This window comes from Chelonia mydas, chromosome 3 (genome assembly GCF_015237465.2).
Source record: "Chelonia mydas isolate rCheMyd1 chromosome 3, rCheMyd1.pri.v2, whole genome shotgun sequence".
Lineage (NCBI taxonomy): Eukaryota > Metazoa > Chordata > Testudines > Cheloniidae > Chelonia > Chelonia mydas.
Genome location: NC_057851.1, coordinates 100,996,939 through 101,024,544, shown reverse-complemented (window position 1 = coordinate 101,024,544; position 27,606 = coordinate 100,996,939). Strand labels below are relative to the sequence as shown.

General features: G+C 39.4%; 1 protein-coding gene across 6 annotated transcripts in view; it reads left to right on the top strand.

Annotated features, from left to right (window-relative positions):
• Window positions 1–27,606, top strand: part of MAP3K5 (mitogen-activated protein kinase kinase kinase 5) — a 155,092-nt gene that overhangs the window by 81,510 nt on the left and 45,976 nt on the right. For 5 of the 6 annotated variants that reach the window (XR_005224718.2, XM_037894853.2, XM_037894852.2 and 2 more), the window contains 6 exons: window positions 287–457; window positions 4,924–5,036; window positions 11,940–12,099; window positions 13,913–14,066; window positions 18,666–18,773; window positions 26,224–26,273. Coding sequence is in view for 5 of the 6 variants with exons in the window: in XM_037894853.2 (XP_037750781.1) it covers window positions 287–457; window positions 4,924–5,036; window positions 11,940–12,099; window positions 13,913–14,066; window positions 18,666–18,773; window positions 26,224–26,273 (756 nt within the window). In the remaining variant the exon portion in view is untranslated. The remainder of the gene's footprint in view (window positions 1–286; window positions 458–4,923; window positions 5,037–11,939; window positions 12,100–13,912; window positions 14,067–18,665; window positions 18,774–26,223; window positions 26,274–27,606) is intronic. The other variant, XM_037894854.2, reaches the window with a different exon arrangement.

Sequence of the window (27,606 nt, the reverse complement as noted above, 5' to 3'; positions counted from 1 at the left end):
TTATCATGCAACCTGAGAACTGCTGCTGGGGTTTTATTTGTTTTGTTTTTTTCTCATAAAATAATAGCTGGCTCAACGTGGTACGTTGTTGGAGAGAGTTTATAAAATGGCACAAAAAAGTGGCCCTCCCTAAAGGGGAAAAGGTCCATGGCCTGGTTCTGAGAGATGTTTCACCAGCCAAAAGTGTATGTGCATATTAATGCAGTGTAAGAAAATCTTGGGAAGTTCTTACCTTCTACTCTAGTGGTTTTAAGTGGAAATATTCATCTATGTATTTTTTTAATAGGCGAAATCTACCTGGAGATAGACAGAAAGCTTTAGAAATTATGATACCCCTGGTACAACATGAAACTCAGGTAGCTTCAGATATGTACTGCCTGGTGGGACGAATCTACAAAGATATGTTTTTGGACTCTGGGTTTACAGACATAGAAAGCAGAGACAATGGGACATCCTGGTAAGTGTTCTTGCTCTTTGTGCCTCTTGGGATTAAAAAAACCAAATCTTACTTAAGGCTTAATTTTTCACAAACAAAGAAGGTATTACAGCACTAACCCCAATCATTTACAATTCTAAAATGACCATATTAAAGCTCTTATTCTATCACATGAGCATAGTTTATTCATTGGGGCTGAGTGAGTCCTCTGTCCATAAATCCATCTCCAGGAACTTCTTATAGCAATCTTTACCCCTGAGTAGCTTCAAATAGCCCTCACCTTAGGAATTTTCCTTCCTTCCTTCCCCCATGATGTGGAATTTCCCCCGTGAATTGCTGTAATCTGAAGCCCAGGATGGGTAATAGTTAGTCCTGTACCAGTGACAGGCTTGAGAGCTGATAATCAGTGGCTCTGTGTTGGTTTAAAAGTGGGAGCTTTATACCACTGGAAAAGGGGATTTTCTTTGCTTTCCAATGGGATGAACACTGTTTGAATCTACCCCAGGAATGTCCTGAAATACCAGACTGTGATGATTTTTTGTATAGACAAGCTACCTTAGGTCACTTTTAAAGGTGTATTAAAAGTATTAGTTATAATAATCTTCTTCTTCAGAGGCCTGTAAAGTGGGACTCATGATACTAAGGGAATCTAGTTGTTCCAGTGGAAAGAGAGTGAAAATGGTCTCAAAATAATTAATAACTCTAAATTGAAGAGTGGTTTTTATGATACATAAGTGATAGAATGTGTGTTGGTGTGGTGTAACATAGTATTGGCACTTGACTGGGGTGAACCACTCAACTCATTTGTGACTTCCCTGCTTGTGACTAGCATGGCTGTCCTATGTTCAAGACGACAAAATCTTTACACCATCTGTGTAGTATGCATACACTACACTACATAGAAAGAAATACTACTGATTGTCCTGTGTGTTGTGTGCCTGGACTGTACTGTCTGACTAATTTGGGGACAGGCACTGATTTTTTCTCTGGTTTTGTAGTTTAATACTATACTGAACATACTGAGAGCTCTCACTAAATGAGAATAGATCATTGCTCCATCTCCCTTATTTTGTCTATTGAGCTTTTAGTTGCTGAGAGGAGCACACTGAGATATCAGCCTCAATTGTAGATTATTGCCATCATGGGCTTCTTTCCTTTAAATTACTTCGTAAATGTATACAATGTGTGCTTAGCTTGGGCATGTTCTTTATGTCAGATTCTAGTTCTGGTCCAAAAATCACCAGCTTCCAGTCTTCGTGCGTGTGTGTGTGTGTGTGTGTGTATTTAAGTGAAGTTGAGAATTTAACAGCAAATTTCATTTTTCTATATTTTCTGTATACTTTTAGTGCAGGGGGCAGTTCATGATAGAAGTATGTTTAAACAAGCTCAGTTTTTAAACGCCTCTAATACATCACAGATATGTGACCACTACTGAATCTTTAAATGACATTGGAAAGTAAGAATACAGCAGGTTTTGTCCAGCTCATAACTTTTGATTTTAAAAAAAGTGTCATTCACTAATTCCTCTGAGCCATGGCCATTGAGATTTTTCAAGATTGTCATTTAAATGCCCCTTTTTTTGTGTGTGAGCTGATGTTTTAAGGTCGATAAAATGATAGACTTGAATATAAAACTGGGCAAAATGATGGGTGAAGTAGCATAAATAATGTTGAGTTCATCGTTAAATTATTTGCTTTTTCCTCGTCATTCATAGCTATGAAGAGAGAAGCAGTGAGAGGCTCAAACATAACTAACCTAATAGGTTCAAACTGTTTTTAATTAATAATAATATTTAACGCTTAAGGAGCTTTTTAATTCCAGATATCTTAAAGTGCTTAATTATGTTGAAGTAAGCATTATTATCCCCATTTTACAGATAGGGGAACTGGGACACAGAAGTCAAGTGGTTTCCCCAAGATCACAAAGCAAGTCAGTGGCAAAGCGGATTACCTGCCTATGCATAAAAGAATATTAAACACTGTCTGACTCTTTGGTTCAGTAGCCCAGGAAGGTCTGTTCTCTAATGCACAGTAGTAGAAATGCTTATGATGTGTCCAGGAAAGAATAGGCAGACTTGTACATTAGTTATTTCATTAGGGATACCACTGTTACTGTAGCTATAACATTATGTATATTATGACTTATAAAACAGAATTTTGTTGTTCTCTCTGTGGGAGGAAAAAATGAAATCATACTGTGCAGGACACTTGTGTGAAAAGCTCTGTGTGTGTGTGTGTGTGTGTTTGTGTTGATAATCACATTTCCTCTAGTTAAAAGCCAAAGAATCATTTTTACAACCAGCTAGTAGTGTGAAAAATGTTTGGCCTATTCCAGAGAAATAAAGAGGGAAGGAAGTACTCTTTCTTAACATAAAAGATGGAAGGACATAAATCTTTCCTATAAATATGAGAATAGAGATAGCAGGTTAATTAACTGACTTTTTTTTTTTGTTGAACTGTTGCATTACTGATATTGTAAATCAGATCCACCAATAAATCAGTCTTTTCTATCCAACTCTTTGCTCTTTTACCTCCCTAATTCAATGTGAGTGCTGTAACATTTTCCTAAATGTTAGCTTTCATTTTCTTGGTGGCATTTGTAATTGCCTCACTTGACGTGGTGTCATAACTTGAGATACAGATTTTTAAAACCTGACCTCCTGCTTTGCACCTAAAGTTTGCAGATGAAAATAAGTGGGGGTGCAACTTTGTGCTCACAATTCTGTGTAGGCACAACCAGTGATATTTAAAGCTTACATACACACAGCAGTTGTACACGTTTAACTTAAATCAGCTAAGTTAAACTGGTGCAACTTTTGTGTTTGAGCCATATCTGTTAAAAAACGGTTATTTCAGTTTAGCTTGCATCTGTAAATTTACCAGTGCAAGCTCCATTGCTATAAGCCAGGTTTAAACCAATGTAAGTGTGTCCCCACACAAATATTATACAGATTATAACTAAACAGTATAAAATGACACCTTTAGTTATATTGATACAACTCTGTGGGTAGACCAGGGCTTGGAGGTCTAACAGGCAGAGACGTTGGTGCATATGACACCATTGATGCCCACAGAATTGACAGAACTAAAAGAGAGACTGGGTGAGGACTTTGTGAAAGGAGCTAGTGTCTGGTTGCCTGATCCACTTTCCTTATGCACATTCCAAAAGCCGCCACCACAGCTGAGACTAATTGGCACACTTAACAGAGAAAGGACAAAGAATGACAGTACAGTTACAGAAGTGAACTCAGTCATCCTCAGAATTGATCTCTCAGCTGAGGCTAAAACATATTAACAAAGCAGTGTAGTGACATTTTCGCTGCCTGTGGTATGTCTTTCCTGTATATAAATAGAAGACTTCAGTTTTCAGGACTTTTACGCCAGCTCCTACCACAAGCACTAACTGCATTTTTTAAAAAAAAGGAGTGGCTATGCTGATTTGGTCCGAACAAGGATCTTCCCTTGCTTCCCTTGTCTTGTCCCTTTCCAATCTTTCGGTTGTGGATGGTGGGTGCACCTGTATAGACAGATACTCTGCTTAGATTAATTTACATTTCCGTTGTCTGTGTGCTTCTATCCTGTTAACTGTGTGGATGGCTCTACATTTTAAACAGATCTTCATTTTTAAGAACTAAGGGTATACAGGTCAAACTTGGGCATATTTAGACAGTGTTGTGTAGAAGAAATGAAATACTGTTTAGAAGTCCAGAGTTGAAGTTTCAAACAGGCTTCTATATATTTGGAACAACAACAACAACAAAAAATGTTGTTCCCCATTTCTCCTAATTATTTCATCAGTATTTTTTTCTCTTTTCCTGTCCATTGCATGATGAAGGTAGCACAAAAGATCGGTGGAGAAATAAGGATTCCAAACCTCAAAGCAGCTGTAGCACTAAGCAAAGTAATAGAAAGGCCTGAGTGTGAAATGCTTTATGCCAGCCAAGCTATTCATTCTAGTTAATATGAGTTTGGGGCTGGTGGGAGGATTTTTTTGTTTGTATTTTACTAGAAATAAATTTGCTGGCATATATTTCCTTCCTCATTTCATTCAGCCTCACAGTGCAAAAGTAAAGACAGGTCAAAGTACAGAGCAAATTAAGTCTTCATCACTCATCTTGACTTTCAGGGTCTGTTTGCTGATCTCATTAGAGTTCTAGGCTGCTTTCTATAAATCAAGCAGCGAGTTCAACAGGCAAAATTCAACAGCTTTTGCATTTTAAATACCAGTCTTAAATTTTTTGGGGGGTTGGGGGGAGTGTGTTTGTGTGTGTGTGAGAGAGAGAGAGAGAAATGGGAGAAGATATATAAATGTTGGACTCCTAAAAATAAGCAGGGCGCATGAGTGGAGAACAGTATAATATTTTTACTTGCATGGATGGTTCTAATTGTGCAAACAGAAGCTAAGCACTTACAGTACCTAAAAGTATAATGATCTCCTTGTTAGATTGCATTATTTAGAAAGTAAACTTGTGTGTTTGTTTTTTCTAGGTTCAAGAAGGCGTTTGAGTCAGAGCCAACATTGCAATCGGGAATTAATTATGCAGTACTCCTACTGGCAGCTGGACACCAGTTTGACACTTCTTTTGAGCTACGGAAAGTTGGTAATTAATAGTTTGCTGATTCACAGGCAAATCAAATCCATGATCCCCCCCCCCACTATTATAGGGGAAACAATCTAATGGATGTGTTCAGAGTACTTTGATAGTGAGTAATTGAACACTTCAACTGCCTTTCTTATTAAAAAGGTTTGGCATCGAGCCTGCCTGGTGATCCTGAGTTCAGCGCTCTGGTGGAGACCTGGTTCAGTTCTCTAAGCCCTATCTCTTGCTGCCTGGCCAGCAGAGGGTATAGTGGCCTCATCACCTGCTCACTTTGCAGTTGACCTAGGAAAGAATTTGCTAGTCCCTGAAGGGACATGTTACTACCAGTGTTGGAGGTAAATCACTGTGATACAGGACAGTGGGGGACAATTAACTGAAAGTCATCCTAGCAACGGGGAAAATATGCCTTTGACTTCCAGTGGGGTAGGATGGGAGAGAAGAAATTAAATTTCTGTTTGCCTTTTGTGCTTTGATTTAGTTGTATATATCACTTTGTTGCCTTATGCTATGATCTTGTAAGATCTAAGGAGATATGCAAAGTCAAGGTTAGCCAATAGTACTTGCATATATATTACAATATAAAAAGAACAGGAGGACTTGTGGCACCTTAGAGACTAACAAATTTATTTGAGCATAAGCTTTTGTGGGCTACAGCCCTCTTCATCGGATGCATAGAATGGAACGCTTATGCTCAAATAAATTTGTTAGTCTCTAAGGTGCCACAAGTACTCCTGTTCTTTTTGTGGATACAGACTAACATGGCTGTTACTCTGAAACCTATTACAATATAGTTTCTGTAGGTGGCAGTCTTCCCTGTCAATCTGTTTAATCAGAGCTACTTTATCAGGATCTGGATAATAGAAACATCCTACTGGGACATGTGGCCAGGGATTCACTTTCAAATCCACATTAATGGAACACCCTTGACACATCATTCTAGATAATAAGGTTGGTAGAAAGTGACATGTGATATGAGGGAGGCCGTTAAATTGTTCTATATTACTTAAAAAGAAAAGGAGGACTTGTGGCACCTTAGAGACTAACCAATTTATTTGAGCATGAGCTTTCGTGAGCTACAGCTCACTTCATCGGATGCAGCGAATACAGACTAACACGGCTGTTACTCTGAAACCTGTCTATATTACTTCTAAAACATATATACATATAAAATTGTTTCACATAACATGGCATTCTATTTTATACATGCGTTTAAAGTGCCAGTGAAATTTATGCATAGAGAAAAGGATGTTTATACATCTGTTATTCAATCTATTGTAAAACTTTTTTTTCCATTTGTACTTCCCAAGACACATGCAAACACATGCAAAAATGCCATTTTTGTTACTAGCGCTATTTCTTTCTCCACAGCATGTTGCTGAATATTGCTGTAGTGAATCAGTATTCCGGCTAGGCATCAGATGGCGGGGATTTCTTATAGATGCAACATAAACCCATGAACCTACCCACTTTTGGTCATTACATCTCTGATGGTACTTTTCTGAGTTAATTTCACTGTCACAAGAAAGTGCCAACCTGCATAATTGCTATTTGCCTATCTAAAAAGCCTTCATTAGTTTCAAGTGGAGGTTACTCTTAATTAGAGCTGTTCAAAAATCTGCCAGTGGAATAGTTTTCTGTCAGAAAAAATGCTGATTTGACCAAATTGAAACATTTTGAATATATTGCACACATGTTGATGGGACATTGTTGAAATATTTCATTTCAACAAGATCAAATTCTTTTTTGTTTTGAGTGCATTGGACTTTTCTGTTTAAAATTATAATGGAAAAGTCAAAAAAAGGAAAAATGAAATGTTTTGTCCTTATTGAAAATAAATATTTTAGAATATTTCATTTAACAAAAATTTCCAAGATATTTTGATTTTTCATCTCAATTTGAGTGGAAAATTTTTTTTGAAAAATTTTGGAACTTTCCATTAGAGGGAAATTCCATTTTTCAGCCACCTCCTAGGTGGCCTTGGTCAGACATACTCTGCTGTTCCTCACATAAAGACTAACTTGTACAGATAGAAGAGTACCCTTTTTAAGAGAGACAACCTCCCTCCAGCTCCGTATCGGCAACAGTAGTATGTTAGAGAAGGGGAGAGTGGGGACAGGGATATTATAGAGACAAGGTGGGTGAGGTAATATCTTTTATCTTCTATATTTTAAAGATATTTTAAAAAGCTATTACCTCACCCATCTTGTCTCTCTAATATTCTGGGACTAAGACGGCTAGAATAATACTGCATACGATATAGAGATATTATGCTGATGTATTTTTAAAGATAATGACATTTTGGAGGGTGGAGAATAGATGGCGATGGCTGTTGCTGTAGGAATGATGATGTGGAGGTTGGATTGTTTTGTGGCATGTGGAAATTTGAGGTATTGGTTTGGTGTGGTGAACTGTTTAGGGGTACCTCAGCTGTTTAGTTTCTTCGGGCATTTTGCCCTCCTGTGACCGTGAGAGCCACTATTAGATTATCACATGTGGTTGTCTCAACTCATGGCTTTCCATACTCTTGTTTAGATTTTGGGTTGGATTTTTTTAATCCAAAGCCTGGATACAATGCCATCGCCTCCTACTCTGAAGTCTGAGTTCTTATGTCCATGACTGCGTGGGAAGCAAAGAAAAAATATTTTGCCTCTGCAGATTTTCACTCAGCAACTCTGTTTTGGGTTGTGGACAGCCTGGTTAATATGAGCTACATTTACTCAGTGCTTTATTTGAGTCTCTCCTATTATAAGGCCATTTCTTGATGCATAGACATTTCTGCTCTAATCAATTGGTTTTGGATCAAACTGCCTGCATTCCAGGGAGTTAGGGCAATATCTCGAAGGCACAAATGCTAGGCCCTATCTTCTTGAGTTTTGGCCAGTGTCGCTCACTGACTGTGTTTGGAGAACTTCATAGGACAGCCTGACTTTGGATCCTTGATGCTCATGGCTGCTGAAGAACTACACTATCTGCTGGTGAAGTTTGTCACCATCTTCTTTGAAGAGGGCAAGGTGTTCATCACTCTTAAGAAAGCACTTGTTCAGCCTCTGCTCAAAAACTTTGGTTCCGACGGTATTTCCTGTTGCCCACCTGTGTGTATTCTTCCGTGTGTCATTCAGATGATTGAAAATGTTTTGACGCATCATCTTCCACAGATCACGTCTTCTCTTTTATTCTGTTCTATATAGGTTCAGACGCTGTCCTCATCACTGTAGTATCTGGGCACCTTCCAGTAGCACATTAAGCAATGTGACTAACATCTGTCATGCATTTTTGTTCTCTCATCCTCTCCCCAGTGGGAGAGGTGTGGGCCGTGGAGTATCTTGTTTTGATAGGATTATAGTGTTTTGTTTTAAAATGTACCTGTTGCTATGTATGTATGTTAGAGAAGACAAAGTTCAAGAAATATGATTTCCACTTGAAGCATCTGACTTCCTTGACACTTGTCAGCCAGGCTGGGTACAGCACACAGTCCACTTGTTGCATTGGTCAGTAATCTCCTGGAGACCGATAAGATCAGGTGTCCTTCCTGATATTATCAGAGCTCTCAGCTGCCTTCAATGCCAAAGAAGTGTTAATTTGTCCTCAGACCCTAGCAGGACTGGATTGGCTTCAGATTGTTTTATTCTTTTCTTTTGGAGTGAACCCACAGGAATGATGCTGGGAAATTGTTCTGCCCCAAGAGCTCTTTCATATGGATGGTCTTTGCTGTCAACCTTTTTATGCATATATGAGACTATTGGGAGAGTTAGTCACGAGATGTGTTGAAGTGCTTTCAGTGTGCTGATGACACCCAAATTTTTGTCTGCAGGCTGTATAGCCCAAAGAATGTCTGTTTCAGTGTCTGGGGGAGATTGGGGCATACATGGGAACAAGTTGATTGAGAATCAGTTCAGATGAGACTGAGATGATGATGGTAGGCTGGGGAAAGAAACTGGAGGATATAGCAAAATTTTTTGATGGTGTGTCTTCTGATACCTATTACCAGAATTCACAACTTGGGGATCTGATTACATTCCCAGTTAGTTTTAGTCACTCAAAAAGCTGCAGTGAGCAGAACTGCTTTTTTCCCAATCTGTATTTGATCAGACAGTTGCTTTCTAAAGTTTTCAGTCTATAATTGTGGAAGAATAAGAGTTAATGATGAAATGATCTTGTGGAGAATTTTTGTGAGTCTCTTTCACACTTGCTATATTTTGATTTGTAGTTATTTAACTGCTTTGAATCACAAAATTTAAAGACTTTTGAGATTAAAACACAAACATGGTGCTTTGCAAGGATGCTGATAATGATTCTCTGCAAGTTATGTGATTTGCATGCTCAGATGATGCAGCTGTTGCAAATTGTTTAGCCACCTTTGATCGTGCAAAGCAGTTCATTTTATTAATGGGAAGACTGCATTCTTTTTCTTATGCATATAGAATCACAGACAAAAACTGAGTATGATAAATATCTTATTTTCCATACAAGCTGCAAACAAATTCCTGATACTGTAAACATAATTTCTGACATGGCATTAATAGGCTCTACATTTTTGCTGATTAATTTTTAAAGCTAATATCTTTTTAACAATGAACTGTGGAAAATCTGCCTTTTGTACACACGTTGGTAAGCTTCCCTTTCACATAAAGAAAACATTGTCTTGAGTGTGAAAGTTTAGTAAGTGTAAAAGAACATGCACTTGAGTAAAGATGATGAAATCAAAATAATCCCTGCTGTGCAGATAAGAGAAATGATGGAAATAGATAATGGCCCTGAGACTGAAATTCACAGGAATGCAATTATCCTTCATTATTAATTTTTTGCTTACAGAAAATACATATCAATATCACACTGCCATATTTAAGAACATCACTAAAACCCGTGTACTGTAAAAGAGAGCACATTATTCTAGTTTGACTGAGGCAAAAGTGTGAGTAAATTCATAAGCTTTCAGTGTGTCTTAAGATAAACAAACTGGAGGACCTTGAAGGAGATCGTTTTTTCCCTTTTCTGTGCTATGGAGACAGTCCATAGTTTGGGGCCTGGAACCCATGTGGAACTAATATAGGGCCTGTTTAGATACTCCATACAAGAAAATGTCCTATTTTTAATTAGTTTTCTTGCACAATGAATACTGAATTAGGCCCACAGGATGAAATCAAGAATTTGTCGTATTGTAAGCTCTTTGGGATGGGGCATTGTGTGTGTGTGTGTGTGCATAGTACCTGTCACAATGGGGCCTGGATTCCTTATTAGGGCCTTGAGGTGCTACTGTAATAGAAATAAATGATAGTGGCAAACAGTATACCAGACCACTGTACTGACATAAAAATATCATGCTCCTCTGAAGTAATGGAGGCCCCAAGCTGTATTACAAAGAAAGGGCTTTACAAAATCTATTGTTAATAGAAATATTTTCATTTTAGGGAAAAAAATGTTTAATTCAAAAGAAAACAGGTAGTTTTTGGTTTGGATTTAAACATTATCCTGCACTGTGCACTACTCAAACATGGCAACATCTTGTTAGTAAGAGAGTACAAAATCCTAAAGACAGACAGACACTGTGAGTGAAAATTGAGTGTATATTTTTAAAATGTAAAAATGTTTATATTGTCTAGGATCAGCGATATGCAAAAAGTGAACAGCATAAGAAATATAAATTAGATGGACCGTAATATTTGCAGTTTAATAATATAGGTCTCGACAGGAGTATTGCAGGAAGCAGAAACAAAGTTATTTGGAAAGCTTGTGTAGTGGAGTTGAAGAGAGGACAAATTTCAGTATCATTGTAGGATTTCCACCAGAAACATTGAGTCTTTGGAGCAAAGACAGAGAAAGAAGATATGGGTGGGAGAGCAAGGGTTGGAGGAGTGATATAATGGCTCGAGTGCTGGAAAAAGGGAGGGAGCACTTGTAGGGGGGAAAGGTGGTCTTAACACAGACAATGGAGTTAGAAGCTTTGTCTTCACTAGGGAAAAAGGTGTGTCCTCACCATGTGTTTTCCTAATACCTAGTAACTAACAGGAGGTAAAATCCAAGTGACAACAAGGCAATTTGTAGTTTTGACATGAATTAACAGGTCAAAGTAAACCCAAGGCTCTCCCACAATCTCTAGTGTTTGCAGAAGGGGGGCACATAAATGCTAATGGATGTCTTTTCTTGGGGTAGGACTCCCTGCCAAACAAAAGATGCTCACTGCAGGAAGAACCCCACTGGATCACCTCTTCACCCTGCATGGGACCTTGTCTATAAAGGTAAGTTTGGGGCTTTAAACTTGGGGCTTGTAACTCAAAAAAACATAATAGGTGCAGTTTTTAGCATCTGTTAAGTTTTTAAAGTTACATTATGTATTTTAAGGCCCCAAATTTACCTTTACAGATGAGGTCCATGCAGGGACATAGACGATCCAGCTGCGGCTTTGTCCCTACAGTGATGTCCTGATCCTTTCCTGAAGGGCCGATAGGAAGGGGAAAAGAGGTACCTTTAGTTCTCATGAAGCTTTGAAGGGTTTAAAAACAATATGGTGCATGTAATTTCCATCTGAATACTCGCAGTGGAAAGTCTAAATTGCTTTTAATAAAGCTCCTTTTAATGATTCCTTTGTTTTACAGATTTTTTTTAATCAGAGTGTAGCCTTACTGTTTAGTAATTTTCCTTTAGTGTTCAAAGGAGCTTGGTCTCTGTGGGTGTGTTCAGGAGGGGGGAGAGAGTAGTTTGTTTTATTGTTTTTCTGTTAATGCCCTTCATTATCAATTTGCTATCCCAAAATGGAAACCTACATAATGTTTAGAGCTTCATTTTATGTATTTGTATTTCTTGACATACAGTAACTTGAGCAGTGAAAAAGTTACAAATCAGATAATTGTTAACCTCTATACTGGCCTGCAAAACCACCTTACCATTAAATTTTATTCACTACAGGGGTAAAGATCAGTAGCCTGCTTGGTAAAAAAGGGAATTTGGAGAAGCTGCAGAGTTATTGGGAAGTCGGATTTTTCTTGGGGGCCAGTGTCCTGGCCAATGACCACCTAAGAGTGATCCAGGCTTCAGAAAAACTATTTAAGCTAAAGGCACCGGCATGGTAAGGGGCTGTACAAGATATGATGTTTTGAACACCTCTGTATGTTAAAAAAGCTGTTAATTTAGCTATTTGAACTTGTCACACATAGCATTGTATTTCAGTGGTTGTGATCTTTAAGCAAACTTCATACTTACTTCTCTAAAAAAAAGACTCAAAAGATACTTGGGGGTATCTTTTCCTCTTGTGAAAGCTGTGTGCATGCATCAAGAAGGGAATATAGCATTTTAAAAACTGATGAATGTGCCTTTCTGAGTGTAAGATCAGGTCAGTGTGTAATGTGTTTTGTTTTCCTTCACATATTTAAAACCACTTGGCATAAATACATATGCAATGCAAATTAAATCAAGGAATTTCAAGAATTGAGACAGCTGCAAGATCTAACAATGCTTCCAACTCCCTTGAGAGACTTCTTCCTTCAGCTGATTTCCCCCCCACTCCCAACTCCCTTAATGACTAATTTCTGGAATTATCAAGGTGTCAGAACAGTAAGATTGTACTCAAATTTATCTCAGAGAAATCCTCTCTGTGATTACGAACACATTTAGTTAGGCTGTGTCTTGCCCCTGTACAGGTGGACAGAGGGAGGTAAGGTTAACCTTTTCATCATCCTTCCCTTTATGTCCTTGTTCAGGGCCCAGACACCTTATGGCCCTTTAGCTCAGAGATCACAGTGACTACTTAGGGCTAGCATACTGCTAGTCCAAGCCTGTGCCAAGAGTGGGGAAGGGGTGGAGCTATGCAACACTTTCTATTCCCCACCGCACCACCCAGCATAGCTGCCCAGGTGCAGGCAGAAGCAGGTGCTGCACCCTTCTCAAAGGTGATAAAGTAGGCTTGTTGATACACCTCCTTATGACCCCAACGTGGGACTGTCCCTCGAAGGGCCCTTGTATTGCCCCATATGTATCATTATCACAAGCATAAAAACTGCCCTTAAAAGAAAAACAAAGTTCTATAATAGCTAAACGGTGGTGACTTTTTCTTTAAGGTTATGCGATGGGGGCCCATCTTCCTTGGCTGTGCATATTCTATTGCTTTAGTGCTTGTAACAGAGCTTTGAGTGGGAGTTTTGAGAGAGGGGTCAAAATAGTATATTCAGGTCATTTGTGGATATGCAACTAATTCATTAATCAGTAATGATGTAACCATAAAATCATATTTGTATGTTTTCTATTTAATGGTGAAAGAGACCAGTATTATGTAAGGCTCAGTAAGTATGCCTTAGGAAGCAAAACACAAAAGAGAGAGCCTAGTCTGCAGTTAGAAGAGACATTCTCTGTTCGCGCGTAGCTCTTGTCTTTTCCACAATGTTCTTGAACGGCTGCCTGGCAGTGTCATTGTTAATGGGAAGGCCCTGAATCCAGAAGCATCGCATTTTAAACACCTACGCTAAATAATCAGTCAGTACAGATGTAGTGTAGAGGACACAATGACACAGAAGGTTAATGCAATGAATTTGCACTGGGGTTTCAATTTGAAGTTAGTCACAGTTGAAATGAGTTTGATGTGGATTCAGCTTAGTCCCAGGGCAGGAGATTTAGCTACATCACAAAACTATCACAGTTCAGGATAACTGACATACTCAGGACATTGCTCAGAATTCAGGAATGTTTCAGATTAATTATGTCACTGCCACAGATATCTGGTTCTAAAACAAGGAAACTATTCATTAAAAGCAATCCTAGATAATCAGAATCTGACTGGCTGTCTTGGCATTGTGATGTTGAATTTTTAAAGTCTGATTAAAGATACAAAAATGATTAATTGCAAACTGTATTAAATTTACTGCCTGTATGTGCTTTGCTGTTTGTAGGTACCTCAAGTCTATTGTAGAAACTATTTTGATATATCAGCATTTTAAGAAATTGTGTCCAGAACAACATGTTGCCAAACAGGAACTTGTAGACTTTTGGATGGACTTCCTAGTTGAAGCCACAAAGACAGATGTGTCTGTAGTTAGATTTCCAGTAAGTGTGCTTTTTATTAACTCTCTCACTTAACTTCTAATTGTATTAATCTCCTTTTTGTCATATAGCATGGTTAATAAAAATATCACTTGTTCAGAACTTTTCAGGCAATAAACCATGCTCCCAGAAGAAATATATTTGATCTGCGTAGTGCAATGGTTTTAGTTGATTAAATTCTGTGACAATGCTTGGTCTGTTTTATAGGAAAATGACAAGGGAAAAGCCAAGATAGTATTTTATAATTCAGGCTATCTATAATGTTCCAATCTGTGCCAAACGACAACAGATCAATTAAATTACACATTGAGGAAAGGAGTTTTTCTTTCTCTGTCTTATCAGTTGTTAGCAACACATTGTTAGGCTTAGCATATCTGACTCACAATTTATTTCACTTAATGATGTCCACTTGTGCACTGTTTTAGGGACCATAAGTGAGCCTAGACAGCCAGTACCATACTGTTTATAGTATTAGACACTAATCCACAACCACGCTACATTACATGCATTCAAATATTTCCTAGAAAAATAATTATGAACCCTGCTAGTAATATATTGCTCAGTTGCTTTATGCTGAATGGCTACTTTATGCCCAGCTAGAGGGTGCAGGATATATGCGATAAAAAAATCCTCACTACTACTGTTTCCTGTATGCTGTGTGTCAAGGAAAAGTTGTATTTAGACACTTAGATGTGGTCGCTTTTGACAAATACTGCTTTTTTATTATTTTTAAATGGCAACCAATGTTGTCACCCAAATTCCTGAGAAGTGCAAATGGGCTGTTTTGTACAGCTCTGCAGGCTGCTGGGGATTGGACACAATGTGTACGTGGTACAATCAATCCCAGGGAAAACTGCACTGTGTAATGCTCAAGAGCAACTGCTCCAGACAGTAAGTAGTGACCATGTGAGGCTCTGGAGGGAATCCTCTTCAGTCTTTTTTCTGCAAGGAAGGGTTGTGACATGGTGAGGTTTTTGGAGGGAGTTAAAGCAAGAAAATATGCAGATTACTCTGGGCTTTGTAACAGACACCCAGGGGAAACCACATCCCTTTCTTCTTCATACTTATCACATGACATAATGAAACATTGAAAACAGGATCTGCCTTCCAGAACTGTCTCAGCCAAACTCTCTTATTTTCTTTAAAATTAAAATTGGGAAGATCTGGTCAATAACACAGTACAGCTTAAAGGTGACTTGTTGTACCCGTACTTGTTCATGTGACTATACTACTGTCACCCAGTAACAGGCCTCTTCTCCCTCACAGTCTGAAAAATGTACATGTACAAGCAAAACAGATTGTGCATTGCATACAGTAGAGAAAGGGCAACAAAAGAGGAGAAATGGAAAGGCACTATGGAATTTTTTGTCAAAGCTTTACAAATAAATGGTATTTATAAAAAAAAAAAAAAAAAAAAAAAAGAAGAAGAAACAACTCATCTGTAACGCTGCTTCTGTGTAACAGTCTTCAGCACAGATTGCCAATACAGTCTGGATCTAGGGACTTCAGTACCAATGCACCAGCTTCTACCAATTGAACATACAAAGTAACTTCACAACTGGCAGCTGAAGAAAGCTGTTATCCTCTGTCTTGACGCAGGAAGAAGACATGACACACTTTACAAGGATGTTACATATGTAGAAAAATACAGATACTAAAATTCTGCTGCATGCATTTCTTTACAAACTTAAGGCCCAATTCTGAGATGCTGAAGGCCAGACTTTTATAGGTATTCAGGCGCCTAAAGACGCAGATAGGTGCCTAGTAGGCGCTTTTGAAAATCCCAACTTCCATCTGTAGGCGTCGACATACTTTAAAATCTGGCCCTGAGCTATGCTTGTCACTATAGCCAAATGATCTGTGGGCGGTCAGGCCTGGTGGTTGAAATGAGAGTTCACCCTATTGGTTATAACTGGGTACTGGGTGGGCAGAGTCCAAGAATGAGCTGAGGGTCAGTGCCAGAGGGACAGAAGCTGAATGCCAAAGCCGGAGGGTAAACGAGTCATAGGCCAGAGGTGAAGCTGAGGATCAGAACTGGAGAGACAGAAGCCAAATGTGAGAGCTGGAGGGTCAACCAGAGTCATAGGCCAGAGGCAGAGCCAGGGAATCGAAGCCAGAAATCAGAAGCTGCAGGGGAACAGGGGCGGGAGCAGACAGGGACTGGAACAAGGGAAGCTGCAGGTGGAGGGGTTGAGCAGCCACTGATGTACTGTGGGGGCCAGGCTTATAAGCAGGGCTGCTAAACCAGCAGCCAGTCAGGGGTTGTGGCCACTCTGCCAGCTCCATCTGGGCTCATTGGTTGCCTAGTAGCAGTTAGTCTGGGAGCAGGCCAGGAGCTGGTCCTAGCTGGTCTGGACCCTGCCAATCAGCTGAGAGCTATGGAGTGCCACCAACTGCTGTTGACACCTATAGAAGTATATGGAGTGTAGAATTTGAACCATTGGGAATTTCTAATAATTTCTATTTGGGTGGTTTTAATTTTTTTTTAAGCAACTAAGAGAATTCTTGATGGTCTCCAAGACATGGACATGAGAGGGTAATCCGACCCTGACCTCTTCTAGCTCTGCCCCAGAGTTTGTGAATTCTGAGCTGAAGGTTGTGGCTTTTATCTTTGCTTCTCCAGTCTAGTCACACACAGCCCTGTGATATCACTTTGTTGCAGACACAGCTTACAAATTCTGTAAATCAGTAAGTTTAATATTTATTTACAAAAGCAGTTTAAAAATTCTTCTTTAAAAGTGAAGTATAGAAATCACTTGCAAAAAAACACACAACATTGACAAATGCTGATCTTAAAGTATGTGGAAAGTGGGTTTGGAGGCAGGTGTTTTAGGTACAAGAATTAATTTACGCTGTTCTCTAACTTGATTTCCTTTCTATTTTAAATAAATAAATTTCAACAGTCTGGGGGGAAAATATTTTATAATATCAATTCAGAATAAATGGAAATGCAGTAACCTTTTCCCCAATTAAATTTACAGACTGAAACAGAAAACCTTACATGCAGTAAATATAGACTTAAAGACTTTTGGAGGAGTTTTTTTTCCTGGAAATCAGATTTAAATATAGAATACTATAAAAAGACAATAATATCAGTCTTTACCAAATGTCTACAGATGCTAAACTATGCTGACTTTTTCCTTTAAGGGCCTGAAGTAAGATGGGTAGGGCCCTACCAAATTCACAATCCATTTGGGTCAATTTCATGGTCACGGGATTTTAAAAAATCGTAAATTTCATGATTTCAGATATTTAAATCTGAAATTTCACAGTGCTGTAACTGTAGGGGTCCTGACCCAACTCTGAAGGCAGCAGCAGCAGAAGTAAGGGTGGCATGGTATGATATTGCCACCCTTACTTCTGCGCTGCTGCTGGTGGGGCGCTACCTTCAGAGCTGGCCGCCTGGCCAGCAACCGCCGCTCTCCAGCCACCCGGCTCTGAAGGCAGCGCAGAAGTAAGGGTTGCAATACTGTGACCTCCCCTCCCCCACAATAACCTTGCAACACCCCAACAACCCTCTTTTGGGTCGGGATCCCCATTTTGAGAAACGCTGGTCTCCATGAAATCTTTATAGTATAGGGTAAAAGTACACAAAAAACACCCAGATTTCATAGAAACATAGAAGATTAGGGTTCGAAGAGACCTCAGGAATTAATTTGTAAACTTGACACCATCAAATTGGGCCTGAATAAAGACTGGGAGTGGCTGGGTCACTGCAAAAAATAATCTAGTCCAGCCCCCTGCTCAAAGCAGTACCAACCGCAACTAAATTATCCCAGCCGTGGCTTTGTCAAGCCAGGCCTTAAAAACCTCTAAGGAGGTTTCATGGGGGAGACCAGATTTCATGGTCTGTGATGCATTTTTCATGGCTGTGAATTTGCTAGGGCCCTAAAGATGAGCCATCAGCTACTTTTGGCTAAGCATTTTTGATGTAGCATGGCATAACAGTATACTAGGTTAGATCAAATCTTGCTGCACTGAATTCTGTCTCTTCTGGATTAATCTTCCAAATTTTGCTCTCACATATCCCAAGAATCGTTTCACAATCTGTTGCTGTTAGCATGTGGCCTCTTGGATGCTTTTAGCTCCAATGGAACCATTCCCTTCTGTTCAGTTCTATAGTTACTGCTCACAATGGTCTGACTTAAAAGCAATTCAGTCTAGCTCCAGAGTGAAGAACTTTCTGCTTTCTCTCTGATGAGCTTCCCAACTGCTCCTTTCCCAGCCCAAACTGCAAACAAAGGCACAAGCTGACCTTCTCCCTCTAGAAGGTAAACATTCTCAAATTGCCTCCAATGGGTCCAAAAACCTACCATATTACGGAGGTTGCTCAACACCTGGCAGTAGAAAATGAAGGTACTCAGAACCTTGTTGAATCAGGAGTACCATGTGATCACGTGTGTAGTAGAGAAAGGCAAATTATAGAAAAACTAAATTTAAACTAGAATTTCAGACCTTAGGCTAGTGTGATCATTTTACACAGTTTTATCTTTTCCCCTTGTGATTCCTAATGTGCTAGGACTTCAGACATGTTTTCAATTGATCACAATGCTTTTAAAATTTCATAAACCTTTTAATGACTTTTAATCGCCCCCCCCCCAGGTTTTAATATTGGAACCAACAAAAATTTACCAGCCTTCATATCTGTCCATCAATAGTGAGGCGGAGGAGAAGACCATATCTATCTGGCATGTCCTACCTGATGACAAGGTAAACCACTGCACTTGTTTTAGGATGAGAAATGTCAATAATGAATCATATCTTATGGACTCTGAATCATGTATGTGACATAAATCCTGTAACTAAAGACTTCTTACAGTTGACTACACAAAATTTGTGGCATATAAGAAATATCTTCATTTACATATATTGTTGGGAATTGCTTATTTTGCAGACAGTGTTTCAGTTTTCCATGATCTCTTTTATGATTTAAAAAAATGTTAAATTTATAATCTTATTTCAGAAGACTTCATTTAAGTATATAGTGCACAAAGATTCAGAAGCACATTACTGAAAGCTTGGCTTTTAAAATATATGTATGACACACCAGTAACATTGTAATATAAATGTATTTGTACAAATGGAACTTTCATCTGTTTTTTTCCTCTGGTGTTACCCAAATCCATGTTATAGTTTTGAAATGTGCTTAAAAGAATTTGAACTTTTGAAAGATGTGGTTCTTTCAAATTAGACAGTTTCACCAGAATGGCTTACCTTTGTCATCTTTGAGTACTGGACCCTCAGGAATGCACTGAGAGTATCAAAAATGCCCCTAGCTAGCACTCACTGGTTTATATTGTAGCCTGGTGGAGACACTATAAATAAGATGGCAGAGGAAATAAAGATCATTGTTTTGAATAGTTGTGCAGGAAGTCAGGAACTTAAAGAGGAAATGGATCAAAGAAAATAGATGTTTAGGAGACTGAGAAGCTGAGAAAACATGGTTAAAGATGGAAACTTGGAAGCGGAGGTGTGGTTAAGGCAAAGATATTTGGAAGGAATGTGAGTCTGAGGGGAGCTTTGGAGACATGGAGTGAAGTGAGGTGTAGATGGAGGAATTACTGCGTCCAGGAAGGAAACAGTAGAGTGATGGGGGTTGGGGCAGCCAGGAAGTTTTGGAAGCAGGAAGAAAGACAGGAGCCTGGGAGAAGTGGAAAAGGGGAGAGGAGAAGAAGGAGGCATAGGGAATGAGTGGGTTCAGGGAGTTGTAGAACCATAAAAATGTTACATATGGTTTCTCAGCTCCCAAGAACCAGAACAGTCGTCATTATTTCTTTTCTAATGACTTTTCTTCAGTTGCAGGGTACGATAGAGGGGACTTGTTTCCTGGAATCAATCTGTCTTGTGCCTTTTACACTTACAATAGAAATATTTCGACATGCTCCTTTTTCGCTATTTTCTATTTCTACTCCACCTTCTTTGAACAATGTACGTGGAACACAATGAGCAATAGCACTTGGGCATTTTCTGGGGAAAATGTACTGTGGGGAAAAGCATGTAGGTAATGACAGTAATAGGACATTCAGAAGACAAATTGAAATGCAGGCTAAATTGTGTCCAGATCAATGAATTCCTGTTTATATGTGGTCAGCTTTGATCAGCATCATTCATGATAGCCTCAGACTATCAAACACATACATGCATTGCCTTAGCTGTTGGACACAAACCAAAATATATTTACCACACATTGTAAATGTTGTCATGTTAGTGCTGCAGAAGAAACCCTGATACCATAAAACATCTGCTCTGGAAGATTGCTAGAGGCTATTCCATATTTGGAATTATCTCACTACCCCTAAATGCATGATTCTTAATAATTCACTCCCAAACAATCCACTTCTCTCTGTTTGGTGGCTTATCTCTCATACCATAAATATGAAGCATGATTATTACTCTGAATTCCCCAAATCCTCTCATCCTTGCTCAAAGATTCTGTAGTGTAATACTAACTGAACGTGCATCATTCATTACTGGATAAAATTTCTTCATAGCCATGTGGTCAACATTCCTTAATTTCTCTGGATATCTTTTTAAACTTTCATGAACCTCAGTCTCTCTCTTTCCTCCCGTACTCGGAATAAAAACAATGAGGAGTCCTTGTGGCACCTTAGAGACTCACAAATGTATTTGGGCATAAGCTTTTGTGTCAACCTGAAGCAAATACTCACCAGCAACTACACACCACACAACAGAAACACTAACTCAGGAACCAATCCCTGCAACAAACCGCATTGCCAATTCTGTCTGCATATCTATTCAAAGGACACCATCATAGGACCTAACCACATCAGCCACACCATCAGGGACTTGTTCACTTGCACATCTACCGATGTGATATATGCCATCATGTGCCAGCAATGCCCCTCTGCCATGTACATTGGACAAACTGGACAGTCTCTATGCAAATGAACAAATGGACACAAATCAGACATCAAGAATTGTAACATTCAAAAACAAGTAGAAGAGCTCCAGTCTCCCTGGACACTCAATAACAGACTTAAAAGTCACCATTTTTCAACAAAAAAACCTCAAAAACAGACTTCAATGAGAAACTGCAGAACTGGAATTAATTTGCAAACGTGACACCATCAAATTAGGCCTGAATAAAGACTGAGAGTGGCTGGGTCACTACAAAAAATAATTTTCCCTCTGTTGATATTCATCTCTTCTTGTCAACTGTTGGAAATGGGCCACATCCACCCTAAATGAATTGGCCTCATTAGCACTGACCCCCCACTTGGTAAGGCAACTACCATCTTTTCATGTTCTGTGTATTTATACCTGCCTACTGTATTTTCCACTCCATGCATCTGATGAAGTGGGTTATAGCCCATGAAAGCTTATGCCCAAATACATTTGTTAGTCTCTAAGGTGCCACAAGGATTCCTCATAGTTTTTGCTGATACAGAGTAACACGGCTACCCCTCTGAAATCTGTCAGAAGATTAATTCATATAATTGTAGGTCAAAATATGGGCTCCTTACTCCCATCAGTGAGCAATTTAATTAGATTCACTGCAGTCAGTGGAACTGCCTATAAATATTTCAAGACAAAAATCTAGGATAAGGAAAGACTGAGAGTATGCATCAGTAACTTAAAGATAAATAACATTGCAAGTATGTTGTAATTTTCCGATGACTAAGCATTACAAACCCAGGAAATTCAGAATGAAGGCTGTACTTAAAAGAAATTTAGTCATGTTAGGAATGGAAATGTACAATTAGGGTGCACAAACAACCTTAACTCTGCCCTGTAGTGACATCATGCAATAACCATTAGATTATGATTAAGGAACAGTGCTTAGTGTTTCGGCCACAGATAAAATTAAACTGATTTTTAAAGATTTTTTCCCTCTATATGAGAAATTTGAAGAGTCTGTGTGATTCCATTATTGAGATTATTTGGGACAAAAGACTAACACATGCTCAATTTCTTAAAGGACCCAGGATTGAATTAATTTTTAACTCATGAGTTAATAGATTTACTGGTAAATTCTCAGAAAATTCATTCTGTACTCAAAGAATAAGTGTGTAAGTTTAAAGAGTGTATGGTTTATTTTTCAGACATAAGAGGTTTAATATTTGCTTTAAATGTGAATGGAACTCAACTTCTCAATTTGCAACTGGTAACTACATAACAAGAAAGGGTCTCACAATCTGGCCCAGTATAAATAAATTGCCCTCTTCCTTTTCCACCGCCATTTTCCAATGAGTATTTTCTGCTTAACTCAGTTTTAATTAAATGGTGAAACTTGCGAAACTTAAAGAAATTAATGGGAAAGTTCTTATAAAAGTCAGGTGGTAGATATGCTTTGTTTCTGCTATAAACACATGTACCATTCCCCTGTAGTTCCCTGAATGTACCAATTTGTTTTCTGATAGGTTTTAGAGAAGTGCCACAGTCCTATTTGTCAGTAGGAAACGCAGTAGCCAAGCTGCCTCGATTTCATGTTGGCTTCTGAATCCAATTTGTGATTTTTTTTTACTAACCGAAGAACAGATGCTGGAGTTGGATAGCACCCTGATATGTTTACTCAGGTTGTTTAGAAGTTGGCAGAATCATGAGCAACACAGCTTTTCTGTAATTCAGCAGCCTGAGAAAATGATGTGGTAAATGAAAGAGGTTGTATGAATCTGTGAGAGATTACTCTTTCATAAACTACAAAGCTATAACATATGACTTGGGCTTCTCATGCTTTTTTAATCCTTTCACCCTTCCTGAATGTTTATTTTGGAGTGTTCATGGGTAAAAATGGGGTGAGGACCCATAGCTGGAAGGCATTCAGGGGCAATTGGGAGGTGGATGTGGGGAGAGGGGCAGCTGAGGTTGCTGGGATACTCCCCACTATTGCTGGGGGATAGGGGAAGCAGAGGTTCAGGTCGTGCTCTTTCCTCATATAGGGGGGCCAGGAGACCTAATGTGGCAAGAATCCCCATCCCTTTGCTCTGTTCCCTCCTGTAGGCAAAGAAAATGCCCATGTTGGCTCTTCGTCAACTAGCGTGGGAGGGGTGCAATATTAGACAGCAAAGGCTAGTTTAGAAAACTAGAATGATCTAAGATTAGTAGGGCGCACATTCCGTAGATTAAATCTGGCCATCTGCTAGGTCTCAAAATGTAAAGGTAAATGGGGACTCATCACTGATTGGGTGTGTTTCTGGTAGGGTCCCTCAGGAATCAGTTGTTGGCCCTAAGCTATTTAACCTTTTTATTAATGACTTGGAAGAAAACATAAAATCATCACTGATAAACTTTTCAGATGATACAGACTGGGGGAGTGGCAAATAATGAAAAGGAGAGGTCACTGATACAGAGTGATCTGGATCACTTGGTAAGCTGAGCTCCAGCAAACAATATGTGTTTTAATAAGGCCAAATGTAAATGTATACATCTAGGAACAAAGAATGTAGGCTATACTAATGTGAGGGGGGACTCTTATCCTGGGAAGCAGTGCCTCTGAAAAAGATTTGGCTTTTGTAGTGGATAATCAGTTGCATATGACCTCCCAGTGTAACACTATGGTCAAAAGGGCTAATGCAATCTGTGGATGCATAAGCAGGGAAATCTCATGTAGGAGTAGAGATGTTATTTTACCTCTGTATTTGGCACTGGTATGACCATTGCTGGAATTGTGTGTCTAGTTTTGGTGTCCACAATTCAAGAAGGATGTTGATAAATTGAAGAGGGCTCAGAGAAGAGCCAGGAGAATGATTAACGGATTAAAAAAACATGCCTTGTAGTGATAGATTCAAGAAACTCAATATATTTAGCTTAACGAAGAGAAGGTTAAGAGGTGACTTGATCGCTGTCTGAGTACCTTCATGGAGAACAAATATTTAATAATGGGTTCTTCAGTCTAGCATATAACATGATCCAATAGCTGGAAGTTGAAGGCAGACAAATTCAGACTGGAACTAAGGTGATATTTTTAACAGTGAGAATAACTAACCATTGGAAGGATTTACCAAGGGTCATGGTGGACTCTCCCATCACTGACAATTTTTAAATCCAGATCAGATCTTTTTTCTAAAAGGTATGCTCTAGGAATTATTTTGGGGAATTTTTACGAGCTGTGTTATAGAGGAGGTCAGACAGATGGTCCCTTCTGGCCTGGGAATCTATGAACAAGTAGCCAGGCAGGGGATCTTGAGCAGAAGGTCAGTCGAAACAAAGTATTTCAGGTATCTCTTAAAAGTTTAAAGCCTTAGAATTCAGCTAAGAATCTCTAAATTACTGTATATACTAGATCATAAACCGGTTCATTTATAAGCTGACCCCCCAAAGATGGATAAGTAAAAATGGCAAATTTTTATGACCCATTCATAAGCCGACCCTATAATTCAGGGATTGACAAACTTCGGCTCCTAGCCCATCAGGATAAGCTGCTGGGGGGCCGGGACGGTTGGTTTACCTCAAGCGTCCGCAGGCACGGAGGTAAACCTAAGTAAACAAAATGTCCCAGCCTACCAGCTTCTTACCCTGACGGGCCAGGAGAGCAACTGGTGGGGAATTTTTTTGGGGGGGAGAAGCTGGGGGTCAGGGGAGTAACCCCTGTGACCACCCCCCACATGACCCCCCCAACCCAGGACCTCCCCACATGACGCCTCCATGTGTAACCCCTCCCCACCTCTACCCCGGGACCCCCACACTCTCCCCTTCCCATCCCTTCCCTTCCCACCTTACGTGGTGTAGGCCAGAGGAGGATGTCTCTGGCCTGGCTGTAGCTGCTCCAGCAGGCTGGGTGGTGCAGCCCCAGCCTGTCAGCCCCAGAGCTGCAGCTGCTTCGGAGGCTGGGGGGAGAGCAGCGTGTCCAGAAGCGGAGAGACTCTGGCCCCGCCTCTTCCCTTCTGCTTTGGCTGTGCTGCCTCTCCTTGCCCCCTCTGTTGGGGGCGGTGGGGGAGGCTGTGTCCCACCTCTCCCTCTCTCTATACCCATTCATAAGCCGACCCCCTTCTCTGATGCTTCCCTCTTTTACTAAAAAAATTTTGGATTATGAACAAGTATATACAGTACTTTAAATGCTCCATTCCACAGTGTGAGCTGAGCCTGTGTTTAGGAGCAATTTGTAGCACAATTGGCATTGTATCAAGCAAGGCTGACCATATTTGAATATCCTCCTTCCTCGTTATTCCAATCAAACATTGCCTTCTCAGGGTTTGTCAAATCACTCAGTACCTTCCCATGATACTGAGACATTTCTACTCCTTCTACATTGAGCATTCATTTTTAGCTATTAAACTAGGTCTGAGCAGAAAAGTTTTGGCGATTTAGATGCATTTCATAAACTGGCAAAATAATCTATTATGGAAAGTTTTTATGAACATTTATGTAGAGGTAACACCTGGAAGCTTTAGTCCTATTGTGTGGCAATGTGCTAAGGAATAAATGAGTCCCTGTGATATAGTTTACCCAGTAACTCATTTAATATGAGGACATTCTCACATCATTCATAGCTAGTTCGAATTTGCTACTTTACAACTGCAGGTTACTTTTAAATGAATTTTTTAAATTATTTGAGGTTTGATGTACGTCTAAAGAAAATACAGTTGTGTGTATTTGGTACATTATATTATGGTATTTTATATTAACATAGCCACCTGTACTAAAATGTGAACAGAAAAGAAAGATGGATTAAGATGATACGGAGGAGGGGGAAATTGATCTGGGAAAAGGTGTTACAGATTATCAAGTACTGTTGGCTCAGCCTCTTTTACAATTCACTGTACAAAATGCAGCAACTCTGGTAATGTGTCTCCCTTCTTTATTTCTTGCTATTCTTGACAGGTGTCATAAGCTGTTCAACTTCATGTCTCTTTTGTCTTTGGGAATTCATTTGGTTGTGACTATGGTTGGCACCAAGGCTTCATTCTAAATCTTGTCTCTCAGCAAGAAACGTTTCTTGGCTTTATTGTTCTAGTTACTAAAATGTGCTCCAGAGCAGTATTTCTATTCGGCAAAGATTGTTCAAAGATGCTATTGGCATTATGCTAAGATGCCACAAAGAATAATTGCTACAGTGTAAAATGCTAATATTTTGAGTAACATTCCTAAAACTTTCATCCTCTTCAGTTACAGGGTAAAAGATAATACTTGTTGGATCTTTTATATTAAGGGGAACTTTTATTATTATGTTTTATCTTTACATGTTTTCTGTATGTTACAGAAAGGTATTTATGAGTGGAACTTCAGTGCTGCTTCTATCAGGGGAGTAAGGTAAGCTTCCTTTATTTCATTATCTTAAACAAACAAAGGTAACTGGATGAGTGGTCTGTTGGGATAGTGCAATGACTTGGATGGAGCATTGGGGACAAAACTTAAGAGAGTTTTGCATCTGCCTGAGACATGGGGATTTCCAACATAACACAAGCCCTGAAATGTCTTCTTGTGATTCTAAAATGGCCACCTACAATTAGGGTAACCAGATGTCCCAATTTTATAGGGACAATCCCGATATTTGGGGCTTTGTCTTATATAGGTGGCTATCTCTCTCCCCCCCGTCCCGTCCCGATTTTTCACACTTGCTGACTGGCCACCCTACCTGCAATGGCTATCCTACAAAAACAAAATAAAAAAATTAAAATTGCTAATTTAAAAAAATATTATTTTGCTGACTAAAATAGTGCCATAATTCACATTTAAGTGAAGTTGTAAGTAGAATTAAAATAACGGGTTACTTTTAATGTATTATTTATTTATTTACTTATTATTTGCATTACCATAACACCTAGGAGTTCCTGTCATGCACCAGGACCGCATTGTGTTAGGCTTTCTATAAACACGTAACAAAAGAGATGGTCCCTGCCTAAAAGACCTTATAGTCAAAGTATAAGACAAGGGATAACAGGTGGATGCAGACAGGGAGAGCAGAAGGAAACAATGAAACTGTGGTAGGCTGTAGTCTCCACACACCAGCTGCCTGTCTGTTAAGTTCTTTTGTAGGCATCATGGCACAGTAGAGTTTTGAAGAAGGTTTGAAGGAGGACAATGCAGTAGTTTTGTGAACGTTTATGGGGAGCTCCTCCCAAGCATGAGGGGCAGCATGGGAGAAAGCACAAAGAGGCTTCCTTGAAAATTTAACAAATGGGCAGTGGAGGCTGGTATCCTTAGCTGATAGGACGCAGGTGTCAACATCTCTGTAACGAATGAGAGATCATAGGCAGTACCGGGATAGACTATGAAAGGCCTTGCAAGTGAAGACAAGCAGCTTATATTTCATGCAAAAGAGAAGGTGAAACAGTGGACGGATGCAAAAAGAGGGGTGCCAAGGTCAAAGCAACAGGCTAGGGTAGTGATCTTTGCACTTTGAGTGATATCTGTGGGGCAAGATTGCATATGTTAAGGCCAGAGAAAGGATAGTAATCAAAATGTAAGATAATGAGACTGGATGAGAGTTTTAGCTGGATGGATGGAAAGGAAAGGTCATATCTTAGAGATGTGAGGCAGAAAGAATCAGAAAGATTTAGACAGCCTGGATGTGAGGAGCTAGAGAGAGGGCTGAGTCAAAGATGATGCCCAGGTTATAGGTATCAAGCCCCTTTCAGGGCAT